Below are 14,852 nucleotides of genomic sequence, written 5' to 3' on the forward strand. Positions count from 1 at the left end.
GTTTTAAGAAAAAAGCTGCATGAAAGGGAATAGCATCAGTCAGCGCTCTTATGGCACGCTCTGAGCGGTGTACCTGTTTTGTGTGCTCCAAAGTGAACAGTATCATACTTTTGCTTCCTAGTTAAGTGTGTGGTGTGCTGCACAGACTCTCCTGGCACGTTTTATGAAATCATAAAGACTGAATCACCTTTATGATCACACTGCTTGGTTTTAACAAACTAAAGACCAATCAGAGACTGAGATCAGTCTGCTATAAAGCGTAAAATACCCCCCCCCCCCAATGTGCTCTTGGTTCTGAGGTTTTCTCATGGAGATTTCGTCTTCCTGAGGATTGTTAGAAATAAATAGACATGATGACTAACGGCTTCTGTGTCTCTTTAAACTGGGGCGGCGGTGTGGAGAACATGGTGGGGATGGTTGGATGCAGCAGCCCAGAAGGAGAGACAGTTTGACAGCACTTTTTTTTCACTATACACCAGTGATTCACTGGTGTATAGTGGCAGGTGGTGTGGATGTAGTTATTTGCAGGTGTCTCGAATACAGTGCGAACACATCTCTAATTTTGTCAAATGTTTAGCATCCCACACTGTGGAAATGAAATCAATGTTCCAAGTTTTACTTTCAGTTATAAGTGCAGACTGTTCTCCTGGGGATCTAAATTCTGTTGTCAACACTAAAAGTATACTTATGGATAGATGATATCTAATAATGGATACTGGTATAAACTGTCTATGATTTTCCCTCAATGCAGTCCAGTCCACTTTTGAATATTCCTCCCTGGAAAATTCGCCCATTCTGTGTTACCCTGACACTAACAGACTTCTAGAAATCTATCAGTGCATTGTTCATCACGCCAGTCCCAAGAGGCAACAATGCCCTGTGCTTAATTGGAAATGAGCAGGATAATTGAAACACATGGCACTCATCAAATCAAACAATACCAATTAAAAAGGCTAATTTCATGATTTATCACATCAGGTCAGTTTTTCACAGATTGGTCTTTGGGGGCTGAGAGGATCCTGTCTACATTCATCACAGTTACACAAGACCTCCTCACACAGACACACAAATACACACTCGCGACAAAGACGCTAACAAGCATAGAAAACAGGAGAAAACAAACACATTAGTTTTGTGTCACAGTATGACCCGAAACAGCCCTGAAATATCATTGGCTAACCCTAAATGACACTTTACCTTAGAGTAGGGCTGTGCGATATGAACAAAATCTCATATCCCAATATAAGAATTCTATCATCCTGATAACGATATAAATCACAAAAATGTAACATTTTCTGTAAATTCTGTGAATCTCGGGCAGCTCGACTTGCGGGAAGTGTTTCCAGCTGCGCGTCATGTAGCTGGAGTCGAGTGTTTTAACAGATGCATGAAACGATACATTTTTAGACATAAGTTGTAAAGGCCGCCGTTTTCTTTGTGAGTATTTATTACACGGCGTGCTGCGGGGAAAAGCCTGGGCCCTGTGCTTCGTACGTCGCTTACTACATCCAAGATCAAATGAAACATCCAAGACCAAACCATCGCGCTAACCGTGAGCGCGCTAATCCGGTTCCCCGAACACACCTGCTGTTGACGATTAGTACAGCTGGACGCAGTAATGTGACATCACTGGGTGTCGTAAAAGGGGCTACGCATCGATAGTAGAAACATTGATCGGCAACCCTCTGATTGGTCGGCGAAAATGTCGACGGAGCGCGCTCGGCTCGGTATTTTTCGGCAGCAGAGCAAGAACTCTTGAGTGAGGGATTTCAGGAGTTTCAGAGTTTAATCAGAACGCAAGAGAACACTGCAAAGGCTGCAAAAGCAAGGAGCGAGGGCTGGCAGGAAGTTGCTGACAAATTAAACTCGTAAGTAATTTAATAATAACAATAATAATGGAGTGGATTGATATAGCGCTTTTCAAGGCACCCAAAGCGCTTTACAATGCCACTATTCAGTCACTCTCACATTCACACACTGGTGGAGGCAGCTACAGTTGTAGCCACAGCTGCCCTGGGGCAGACTGACAGAAGCCAGGCTGCCATATCGCGCCATCGGCCCCTCTGGCCAACACCAGTAGGCGGTAGGGTAGATTTATTATATTACACTATATTATCCAATATTATATTACATTATATTATAATATGTTATATTTTATCCTCTTTCACATTAGAGCCACGACAGGACCCACTAGAACATGGGAACAGGTAAAAGTGAAATATAAGAATATTCTACAGAATGGTAATATTTATCACTTATATTGCTTTTAGTCTCTTGGAAAGAGACCCTGGAATAATCTGTTTGTTTATAACAGCAACCAAGAAAAGGGCAGAGCAACAAAAGACAGGTGGTGGTCCTGCACCCCCTCGTCAACAAGTTGGTTAAGTAAATAATACCCTCACGGGAAAATCGATATCTCTCTATGAGCACACTGTCGCGCTGAGCTAAAGGATCCTGTCTGTCCCGCAATATACGCTGAATTCTGAGGACTCTCCTTATCAATCTTGCACCTTCCGCAATGGGTGGCTCGCGTATACGGACAGGACATGGCTGCGACAGACTTCCCAAATCCACCTTCGCTTTTATAGCCGTGGTCTCTCATCTTGATTACACGAAGTAATTTACAATTGCTACTCTGAAATATGAATTACATCTGTAATAATCACATACATGTAATAGAATGTTAATAGTACATTTCCCTTTTTTAGGAAATGACCTGTGTGAAATCAATAAATGGATCAGGTGCTGCATTGTCTTTAGTTACATTGATGTTATTTATTTATGGTGAAACAGTGGTGGAATATCGCTGTTGCTTTCGTATGAATGACGCGGGCATACCTGCGTGGCCGCGATCTAATCCTGTTTACATAAAGTAAACCTGCTCCCCAGCAGGTTTACGCTTACGGCTCTGTTGCTATGACAGCAAGTCCCGGATGGGCTTCGGGGAACCGAACGATCCAGGATCACGCGAAATCGTCAACAATCTCATCCAGCTAACTCACTTAGCGCGGTACGAAGAACAGGCCCCTGTTCTAACATTTGAGTCTAAGATTTATTTTTTTAGCACCTGGCGGCTCTTTTTTACTTCTCATCCGTAAATAAGCTGCTCTTTCACGTGGTTCAGTTTATTTTGAAAAGTCTCAACAGGATCTTGAGCTTTATTGTGAAAGGTTTATGTGGAACATAAACAAGCGGACACGTGATGGTGTTGTTACCGTCGTTGTTGCTAACCACAACACATAAAAACAGGCGCTTGTCCGTCCATAGTGTGGTTATATTAAATATAAGAGAAAGAGAGAACTTTAGGAAATTAATATAGCCACTACAGTGACCATCAAAACAATGAAAAAATATTGCTGTAAATAGTTCATTTTGCGACACCACGAAACAAACGATAGCATGAAATGAAACAATAGACGTTTTTATGTCGTCATCCGATATATATCGTTATATCGAACAGCCCTACCTTAGAGCAAGACTTTACACAGAGTACTCAACATACTGCTGTACCTGTTTTTGTACACATAAAAACACATACACACACACAAGCAGTCACATACACACAGCAAAAGTAATGCGAGTCAAGCAACACAACCAGCTTAATCTGAACAAACAAGGCATTTGGGGGCAAAACGTCAGCAGTGATTTGCAATGAGCAATCCATTTTTATTCAGTTATTTTAAATCCACATTTTCTGCTTTTGTGTTGCAAGATGCTCGTTACATAAGTCTTGAAAGAAACAAGCCCCAGTGAGCCTCTTATTTACACATTTAGATTTGTCTCTGTATTATGAAGATGATTCACCATCACTGTTTCTGACTGAATAAACAACTTTGGAAGCACAATATACTGTCAATCTCTACATAACCAGCATAATCAGACACTCCGAGTATGATGGCAAGGTGGCAGTGTGTAAATACCCGTCTGAACGAAAAGCTTTTTTTCTGTTCAGAGAATCAACAGGTCGAATTTCTTATTCTGCAAAACTCAAACTGGATCTTCTTGAGATCTTTTATAAGTTTTTAAAGAATTCTAAAAAGAGTAAACAGTCAGTATCCAACATGAAAGCGTGGATCCATCCTGCTTTGTATCAAAGGGTCAGGCTGCTGGTTGGGGTGTAATGGCTTAACTGCCACAGCCTGCCTGAATTTTGTTGCTGGCATGTCCTTTTCTTTATGACAACAGTGCACAAACAGTTAAGGCAGTTCTGAAGGCGAAAGGGGGACCAACCCAATATTTGCAAGGTGTACCTAAGGTGAGTGGTGGCCAGTTGATAACATGCTAATGTTGAAAATAAACTCCAAGTGGAGCCTCACAGAGCTGTTGGCATGGCTGTGCGGTTTACTTGTAAACAGGGTGTTGTGGTTTTTTTGTTTTAAATGAGTAAAAATGACCAAATCAGTGAGATATGTTACATGTTCTTATGTGGGTTTTTTTAATAGTCTGAGCAATTGATGACTATTCTACAGAGAGAAAGACTCATCCAAATGGTTGGGATACCACCCTGAAACCTCACAGCTGGGATGATTATGTGACTCACGTGTTATAAACAGCAGCTCGTAAACATCTCTAAAACAACTTCAGGGTGGGAATAAGCATTAGAAAACCAAATTCACCAGCAAACCAAATGCATGGGAAGTCTTGTTACGACATTACACTTATGCATTTGCATCCACTTTATCCTGATGGATGGACTCCCTAAGAGACTGACCATCATGTAAAGAGTGATACTCTCACCACTAATGGGTATTATGCAAGCCTTGCCAAATCACCCATGAGCTCTGTACAGTTAAGTTGTCTGTCTGAAATCTCAACAGGTCTTAGGGGGAAAGAAAACACTTCCTAATGAAGGCACACTTGTGTCAGATAGTTTGCAGATCATTTTGTAGCATTTGTTTTTAATCTTAAGGGATAAGCAGATGGGAGGGATTCACTGCGAGAGGACGCATTAAATTAAGATAGCGGAGCTGCCCATCACAGAGAATGCTGCAGGAAATGTGTGGAAGTCTTATCTGCCAGGTGGATTTTTTTTTTTCTTGTCGAGAATCTCACCCATCCGGTTAGAACAGTGCCGGTCTGATTCAACAGTATTAAAAATACTGGCAGGCTGTTTACAAAATGAATGCTGGAATAAAATATGTTAACAATGCAAATTTGTCCACAACTGGAGCAGGTTATTGTTATGTTTTATTTAAATTCAAATAATTAATGCTTCGTGGTTGAGGGGAATATGTTTTCCAATTTTATTGTTATTGTTGCCCTTTATTAGTAGCTGCGAGAATTATGACCTGCTCCTGCACAAATCCCTGCAAATATTTTGTCCCCCAAGTTTTTCTCTTGTGTTTGTGGACTTTTCTTCAGATCGTGGCGTAGGTGCTAAGTTTGGGTGCGCTTTGTGTTTGCGCGTCCTGGTTATCGTAGTCGCAGTCAAAGTAACCAATTTCTTATTTGTCCATTTGTGAAAAGAAATAGAAAGGAAAGGAGGAATGGGGAGAACAAAAGGAAGGGTAATAGGGAAAATAGAGTGCCTTATCTGTGCAGCTTTGGCTGGACATCTGTGACAAAAGCCTGAACAGGTCGTGCCTTTGCAGCTATAGAGACTGACTGCCAGATGCACTCCGAAGTTGAAATCAATAAAAATAAACTGCAAGCTGCAAAAGTAATGTTTTTTTTCCAGGGATACTAAAGATGTTTACTTGAATTCTACGCTAAATTCTTGTGAATAATAGCAGGTGCTGTGCTCCCTACTATATAACACTGTATGGCATCTATACACCAAAATACTACTAATTTTTTTTACTGTAAATGCACATGTATGCGTGCAGAAAGGAATGTTCATCTTTCTTAAAAGCTCCTTTCCTTCATTCCTTTCTGCACACAGTGGAAGAAGGCTGTCTAAATTAGTGCAATTAAACAATAGGCTTACTGAAGGGGAAAAAAGGATTACAAATTCCATCCATGCATTCAGTGTGCGCCACCAGGACACAAACACAGAGGGCGGAGGGAAGAACTAACTCAGATTTGGCTGCAATATTAACCATTCATCAGGTTTTGAGTCAGATGGAGAAGAGTGAGGCAGGGTCACAGTGACAGATGCTCTCTGGCTAGCACTCACTGGAAACCCATACTGCTGATCCACAGCTAATAATAGACAATCCACTGAAAGACACAGAGTTGAAGGCGTGCTCTCTCAGCTCTTTAGGAGCTTGTAAAAACAAGTTTTATTGCCTTTGTTTGCCTGAACTCTGCTGGAAAGTGTCAAAGTTTTTTCTTTGCGGTACAGGATAAGTTTGCTAATTTGCTAACTGTTCTTCAGTTTGTCAGCATCTGTAATTTCCAAATGCTGCCTTCATATATTTTTTTTTAACAGAAAGAATTTCATTTCCTCTACTTGCACAAATTATACAAAAACGCTTGCAAGACATGTTAAAAAATGTGGCAGGAAAACAGGAAGTGGCATTGCTCATTATCTCGATCTTTTGAAATCAAAGACCACAGACTGCCTTTCAGCTGTTTAAACATTCGCAAATTTCCATCAAGAGTAAAATACGCTTTAAGATGTCTGTGCATTTTCTAAAGTCTGAATCCATCACCGCGCGGTCTGCTGGCTTACTCTGCTGTTGAAAAGGAGAAGACGAAAAGCTTCCTTGTTCATTTCAGTCGACAACTTTGATACTTGGCAGGAAGCTTCTAGGCAAATAGGGTTTGAATGAAAGCACGCTGGAGGAAAAAAAAGCACGCGCGGCAGGAAGACTATAGCTTGGAGAGGATGTGAGAGCTGGAAAAGAGTTACTTCACAGTATTGTTTGAAGAAGCTATGTGGAGTTTGCATAGAGTCATGATGCCAGTAAATCACAGCCAGCGAATATAACATCGCCTGCAAATCCATGCATTATCAGTGGCTTACAATTAATGTTAATAGTTTCATTTATATTGAGGTTAACAAATGGATGCTAATTCTATTTATGCTTATTATTAAGGTTACAGTGGGTGGCATTTTAAAGCATATTATAAGAAATATGCTTTAAAATATAGACAGAAAATAAAAAGAAATTAACTGCAGTGAAGTCCATTTTAAAGATACCTGACCCTGGAAAACATTTAGATTTAGTAGCCAGGGGAGTAACTTCACCACATATCAAATGAGATGAAAGAACAGTTGCATGTTGCAGGCCCTTTTTTTAAGTCAGCCAGTGAAAAATTACATTGAAGCAAGACATAACACCCCGCCCAACCTCTAGCTCAATACCCTGTCCCTCAGTTCCCACCCAATCTAACCCCCCCAGTCCCTGGGGAGGTGTATCTGCGAGGGTTTGGAGAGAGGAGATGAGCTCCTCTGGGAGATTCAATACTAGGATCTGTAATGCCCAGGAGCAGTGGGAGGATATTAGCTTATCTGAGAAAAGGATGTAGGGAGAGCAAAGGCAGAGAGGCAGACAGAGTAAGAAGGAGAGCTTCATACATACTGAACATACAAAATCTCCACCTCTTTTTTTTTTGTATTTGTATCTTACAGACTGCCAACAAGGTGAGCATCTATGTGAGTGATACGATAATCTCATTATCTTAAACAGACTAGCCCTTTGTAAGGCCGCAGACACAGCTGCATGGCCGTGTACATGCTGAGTCAGCATGTGTGTCTATGTGTGTTCTTACAGCCATTCAGCTGGCTTAAGCCTCAGTAACAAAGTTATGAATGAGAGGTCCTATTCATAGAGATGTTTCGCTCCTACCAGGAAGTCTAAATCATGGACTGTAGGAGTTCAGACTATAATCAGATTGAAGGGGAACAGCTAGGTTTGATGTAAAAAGGCAGATATTTCTTTTACCGAGTAATAGCATTAAATTAGTCAAATTTAACTCATACATTAGTAGAATTTGTGGGGGTTTTTTAATTGCAAATCAATAAATTAATAGAGTTTAGAAAGCAGAGTAAGTGATACAGTGCATGGCTAATATCAGCGTTATTAGTCATGTACTGCTTATAAGATGAAAGCAGTGAACATGAGTCTAAATCTTAGTTTAAAACAAGATTTCATTACAATGCTGTTTAACTTGCAAGACCCAATCTCAGTCAGATAAATGCTAGGTCCAGAGAGAGTCGAAGCAGCTCTGACACCATCTCTATTTAACTGTCATGTTTTCTGTTATTTACAGAAATACACTGTTACCTTATAAAGCCAAATAATCCATTATTTTAAAAAAAGTGTATCTGTTTTTATACAAGAAAACCACTGTGCTGCTTTACAATCAGACATGAGCACATGGCACTCTACTGTGTGAATCATAACCGTGGTAAAATATGTATTTAACAAAGTCTTCTTCTTTGTAAATGACACAACACATCTTCTGCAGTGCTACCCAGAAATGCTTTTAAAGCTTTTAGAAACTACTAAAGTTTTACATACTTAAAATTCCTAAATATTAGCCCGTGCCAGCACTTCATTTGTAATTTTACACCCTCTCATACTGTTTGGGTGAAATTTGGCCCGTTTTGATATTTGACAGCAGCAAAAAATATCCTAAATTGACCCAGAATACAAATGAAAAGTGAAAATATTTGAACATTTTGTACTGTTACCTTGTACATTTAGGCTGTTCTGGGTCAAACTGAACCTGTATCTATTTTAAATGGATTTTAGAGCCACCAGTGTGAGTAATACCAAGGGAAATGGTGGTTTTAGGAAATCTTGAAATTGTATTTTCTTACGGGACAGTGGTGACAGAATCTAATGGGGATTTTGACACTGTAACAAGAACTGTCTGTGTTAGCCTGAGCTCCTGCTGAGACGGGCACCTGCTGGTCTTTGAAGGATAATGGGCAAACCTTGAAACAGCGAAACAGAACAGAATACGGTGTACATAAGGGGTCAGGCAGAGGTTAGAGAATTTCTTGAGAGATGGTTCCTGGACACTTGAGATCTATAACAGAGTGATGCAGTGGTTATCACTCTCACCTCACAGCAAGAAGGTTCAGTTTGAAGTTAGAGCTGGGCGATATGAGATTTTTTCATATCACGATATGTTTTTTTCATTTCAGGCGATAACGATATCTATCACGATATAAGCCAAATAACTATATTTGTAAGATTTAAATGTGCCGTTGCTCACAAGTAAAATGTGAAATAATCAGCAGCTTGTTTTTATTTAAATATTTATTTCCCATAATAAGTTCAACAGGGTAGATGTACTTAAGGAACATGAGACTTTTTCAGATAAATAAAGGCAAATATTGCAAACTACACAAAAGGCAGCCGCTAAAGCGTTTAAGTTTCAAAATAGAACAAACAAAACAGACTAAATTGTCAATTCCACTTAGAAACAAAATATTAATTCTAAAAATAAATCTTAGTTTGTTTTACAGAAGATCAGACAAAACTGACTAACTTTTGTCAATATCAAACTGAGAACTAAAAGGAAATTCTCAATCTCTCCTTGTTGTATAGCTGAGCTTTTCAAACAGTTTTAACAGTTACTTTAGTCTGACAAAAGCCGAATGACGAATTAGCGCTTCCAATCAGAGACTGAGGCTACGTCCACACGTACACGGGTATTTTTGAAAACGGAGATTTTCCGTTTCCGTTTTAAAAAATAATCCCGTCCACACATAAAGGCAGAAATGAAGGAAAACGCTGCTATGAACATGCCAAAGCAGCAGGTGGCGCTAGATTCCTAACCATACCGAAATGTTGGCCAATCAGAAGTCTAGAAGCCTCGGTGGGAAAAAGTAAACAAAGCTGGGGCATAGAAGCAGAACCGAGTCGTATGTGTGGAGGGACAGTAACTGTGTGTATATGTAAGCATTTAAACACTGCAGAGAGTAGAATTAACAGTAACAGTATTGTAGAAATTCATTTCACCGAAACAATAATGTGGCGCACAGTGTGACGCATGCACCAGTTTATTGTATTTCCAGACTTGCTTTCGGCACAATTTACAGTGCACGCTACTCTGTTTTTTGTCAGACTTGAAATAGCCGAAATACCTTCACACTACGGAACTTCTATGGCTCTTCCGTTTGACAATCTCTCCGGCATTGGAACCATCATCTGTTTTCTCTTCGGTCACGCTCGGTTGATTTTTCTAGTCAGCACACTCATTTCCTCCATTACGCGCTGGCTCCATTACCCGCTGGCTGCTTCCCAAACAAACACACGTGCGGCTTGGCACTTGTGCTGTACGTAACAAGTCACGCGACGTGACGCTGCGGCTGTGATTGGTTTGGCTCTGCGCTACTTAATTTGGATTGGCTGACTTTTTTTTTTTTTTGAGGACAAGAGCGGCGAGGTCTATCGCGATAGCTTAATTTCTCTATCGAGTAAAAGTTATATCGCGATACATATCGTTATCGTTCTATCGCCCAGCTCTACTTGAAGTATATGGACTAAAGTGCTGCATGGATGCATATCTCAGGTGGTTAGTAAAACTATAAAAGCTCTACGTGAATGTGAGTACATTACATTTGCATCTAGGAGCTCCCACAACGTAACAAAATAATCTGAGATTAAAACAGAAATCAAAAGAGGGACTGGGTGTTTTGTTTATGATACAGCAGTGAGAACAGAGTTTAACATTTACAGAGGTTACACGTGTTTTCCATGATTTATGTAAAGCAGGACATAGTACTGCATAAGAGTAGATATTTTCTCAAAAAACAGTAGTAATTAAGGTTTAATTATCCATTAATTGTCCATTTTTAAGTCTAAATTTCCAAATAAACCTGTAGATCAAAACTTGATTTAGACACTTATAATGAGAGAATTCTTGGCCTGTGTCAAAATGGACCCAGACCATGCTGTGAAGACATAAAATATGAACAGTGTGTGAGGGATAAAGAGGAAATACTTTGTCTTTAGCTTGACAACACAAATCTAGTTAGTGATGGCTTATTTAAAAGTTATTCTCTTATTAAGCAAATTCTGGCTTCATCCTACTATGAAGTCAAACCTGACAGCCCCCCTTTCTTATTGAGGTGAAGCAGAGACTAGAAAGTTTTATCTTTCTTATTTTATCACCCTGCCAGCACTCTTTTTGTCCTCCATTGTGTGGTTTAAAGCACAGACAAGAGAAAGGAAACACAGCTGTAGTAAAGTATTTCAAACTCAGGTAGACACACAAACACACAGACCAATACACACATTCACAAAAATGTATGCAATTCAGTTCAGAATATGTGATTTCACTTCCAGTCCTCGTATTACATTTTCTTAAAATGGAAGTCAAATGAATGCTGGAAATCTATTAGAGAAGAAAAGAAATCTGGGATATTTGCCTACCTCATCATATGTGTAGCGATAGTCTGCCTTCTTTGATTTGAGATCCCACAGGACCACGATCCCAGACTCAAATCCAATTATAAGCTGGAGAGGAAGAGCGACAGGCAGTCAGTGAGATAGGTAGGAGAGATGACAGACAGGGGGATAGAAAAGACCCCATGATGGGCAGAAAAAGAAGTAATACGTTTGACATTCAAGCACAGCGTGAAAGGAAGTCAGGTGTAAGAAGACTACAGCGGCTTAGGAAAAAAAACCTGCCCACCCTACTTCACAAAAAATGATATCAGATAATACAAAAAGAGCTGTAGAAAAAGAACATGATGCTTTAAAAAAAATCTGAGCTTATTCACAGAAAAATACTTCCCGCACTCAGTCTCAAAAATCATCAAAAATCATCTGCATTTGTGTCAAATTCCTCTCATCAATTAAAATAACCAAAACAAATATATACAGTAGTTGTCCTCCAGCACCTCATGGGTGCTGTCTTGTCAACTTATATCCTTATATACTTATCACACGCTGTTTAAAAGGCATGCTGATACATATCTGAAGAGTGGTCAAAGTGGTCAGCACAACCTGCATTCAAATTAAACTATACTCTAAATGGGGCTACACTAAAAAACTAAGTAATGCTTTCTCTTGACTCACCCCTTGTTTCTTCATATTTTGCATCCGAGGTGCCAGACTTCCTGTAAATTATTTTTAAAAGTGGGCTTAAGCTGTAATTTTCCTGGCTTTCTGAAGCTCTTTCAAAGTTTTTCATTGTGCACTGACTGCTTTTTCACTCATTGGCTTTCAATGAGGCATTCTTAAGGATAGGAAACAGGAAGAAAGGGCCGAGATGTGCCAGTTTACACAAGAACTGGCCTGAAAATTAGAGGCAATAGGTCTTATGGTGAGATCAATACCAATTTAAAAACTCTGGTGCAAATTATCATCAGTACGCTGAAAAGTACCCTCAGATGTTGATCCACCATGCAATATCATCTGGAAAGTGTCTGATTGGCAAATTTCAACATGGCAATGATCCCAAACGCACTGCCAATGTAGTAAAAACATACCTGGACAGATTAAATCCAGGTGGAATCAACCACGGAACATTATCAGTCATGGCCTCAACAAAGTCTGGACCTGGACATTGTTAAAGTACTGTGGGATCATGTTAACGGAGTCCTTTAGGAAGCCTGGAGAACTATTCCTAAAAGTTACTCAAATAAATTACAAGAAGTGTTGCCTAATAGAGTTCAGGTAGTGTTAAAGAATAAAGGTAGTCACATTAAATATTGACTTTCAAGCTTGTTAAAATTTTATAATCTGTTTGCTTTATATACTTTATATACTGTGCAATCCCTGTATGTTTCCATGTTTTAATAACTCGCTGCACATTTATCCAATTTCTTAGAAAAATATAAAGAATTGTGGGGTAATTCAAGACTTTTGCACAGACTTTTGACCAATGTAAGCTTTGCAAGATATTGCGATTGGGTGCAGAAAGCCGCTGATTCTTACCTTTCCTTCATCCATGGGGTTATCACTTATGTGAACAACTGGTCCAGGATGAGCCTTAGAGGACCTTGTAAGAAAGATCAAAAAGACAGACAGTTTTTTTTCCCCTTTAAGCCAGGATGGAGAAGACAGGCATCATGTAAGATTTACTAATATGACATGGTCATAGCCCTCATCTTAACCCCTAGTGAGGGTTAAGATGAAGACCGAGTGTCTTTGGACTTGTCGAAGAGGTCTGCTGGGAGGACAGAGCTGTCAATCATTCCAAGGCTCTAAAAGGCCGTACAAAGAAATAAGCTTCCTGAAGGTTGTGATGGATGACTCTGTCAGGCCAGGAAGTCCCCAGTGGCTATGTGTATGTGCATCCACGTGCTGATATGTGTGTCCATTTGCATGTCAGTGGAGAAGATAGGGCAAAAAGTGCTCGACAGCCTCTCCTCTCCCCCTGCTGTCTGTGCTTTACCCTCCAGACAGTCTTATGTCAAAACTCCTCTTTCTGTGAGCCACATGGGAGCCAAATGTACCTAACCTGCCCTGCCTTAAAGAGATGATGTGGACAGAGGATTGCCAGGCAAGGTCACTGCTGAAAAAAGTGGTGACTCTTGGAGCCTGAAACATATCCCCAGCACCGTGAAACAAGGGCAGGGATGCCTGACAAAGAGAAGGAGAGGAAGGAGCTGCAGCCAAATGTAAGTAATGCAAAAATGAGGCAAGGCAAAGTCGTTGTTTTGACCTATGCCTTTGCATATTTGTGACAGCGGAGGACACGCTGATGACAATATCAAAAATGTAAAAAAGATGTACATATTTCACTGGGAACATATTTTGGATGGAAATCAATTAGCAAGGGATGAATGTTAACTCTGCTCATTCGATTTAGCTTAGTATATTTCCATGAATCTATGAATATAACCAAAGGGCAATAGAAGGAAAGAAGAATAGACAACAATGTGTGTGTGTGTGTGTGTGTGTGTGTGTGTGTGTGTGTGTGTGTGTGTGTGTGTGTGTGTGTGTGTGTGTGTGTGTGTGTGTGTGTTAGAAGGTAGCAGTTAGTGGGCAGGCAAGCAGTCATTCAGTCATCTCTATATTTAGCCCGTTAGTGCTGGAGCCTTATTACCTAAGCTCTGCTGCAGCCAGAGTTGTTGATTTATCTAATCCCCCCTTCACTGCCTGTGTCTCAGCGAACAGCAGTCCACACCCGCGCACACATTTGTGTGTCAGTGCAATTAAGACACATCTTAACATCTACCCCATCTGTAAACAATCCCCCTCAATGCCACAGCAAAATAGTACTCTGTTGCCAAACTACAAACTGCAAGTTCCCCTCCGTCCCACATGGTTTACTTGGGGTTTTAGGGTTTTTATATATAATGTTCTCTGTGCTTCCCTTGAGACTTCACAGCAAATCTATTTTGTTAAAACCTGTTGTCGTACAGTAAATAAACCAGAAGTGAACATATTTACAAAGTTCACAAAAAACCCCAACACATTCAGGTTTGGAGATAAAGGAATCACCATAGCAACAGAGGCAGGATGGGCAGAGCGCGAGCAGGCTCCCAAAAATCATCCACAAGCAAACACACACATGCACACACACACACACACACACACACACAGATACACGGAATGGTGAGATGCTATACTGTGCATGTATGCCACTGTATTTGTCTCAATATATGCTTGTGTGCGCAGAGTATGCTTGTATTCTCATAGTATGTTCGCATTTATCACATTCTTGTCTTTCAAAAACTAAGTGAAGGTTTTATATGTCACACAGACAGACACGCACACACACACACACGCAGAACCAACAGCAAGAGTAAAACTAAATACCCCGTGGCAAATATAATGCTTGTTCAGAACGTCATAAAATCTTGCAATCCCCCCCACCCCGATACCTTCAGCCAGTCATCTGTTATAAAGCCTTACTGCACCAAATCCTTCTCTGTATATCAAACATTCTCCCTACCCAGCAATGCCTTTAGCGCATTAAAGAAAATGGCCTATTACAATACATATGTTGCATGCATGCGCACGTGCACTGTAAAGCAATTGTCTTTGCGTGTATAA

The 14,852-nt window shown here is 40.2% G+C and overlaps 1 protein-coding gene across 5 annotated transcripts in view; it reads right to left on the minus strand.

Annotated features, from left to right (window-relative positions):
- The window catches only part of stxbp5a (syntaxin binding protein 5a (tomosyn)), a 106,555-nt gene that overhangs the window by 30,875 nt on the left and 60,828 nt on the right, over positions 1–14,852 (minus strand). For all 5 annotated transcript variants that reach the window (XM_085246003.1, XM_085246004.1, XM_085246002.1 and 2 more), the window contains exons 7-8: positions 12,786–12,849; positions 11,277–11,360 (exon numbers count right to left, since the gene is read on the minus strand). In XM_085246003.1, the coding sequence (XP_085102129.1) occupies positions 11,277–11,360; positions 12,786–12,849 (148 nt within the window). The remainder of the gene's footprint in view (positions 1–11,276; positions 11,361–12,785; positions 12,850–14,852) is intronic.

This window comes from Mchenga conophoros, linkage group LG15 (genome assembly GCF_057382185.1).
Source record: "Mchenga conophoros isolate Kocher_MC1m ecotype Shallow Benthic linkage group LG15, M_conophoros_male_GT1.1, whole genome shotgun sequence".
NCBI lineage: Eukaryota > Metazoa > Chordata > Actinopteri > Cichliformes > Cichlidae > Mchenga > Mchenga conophoros.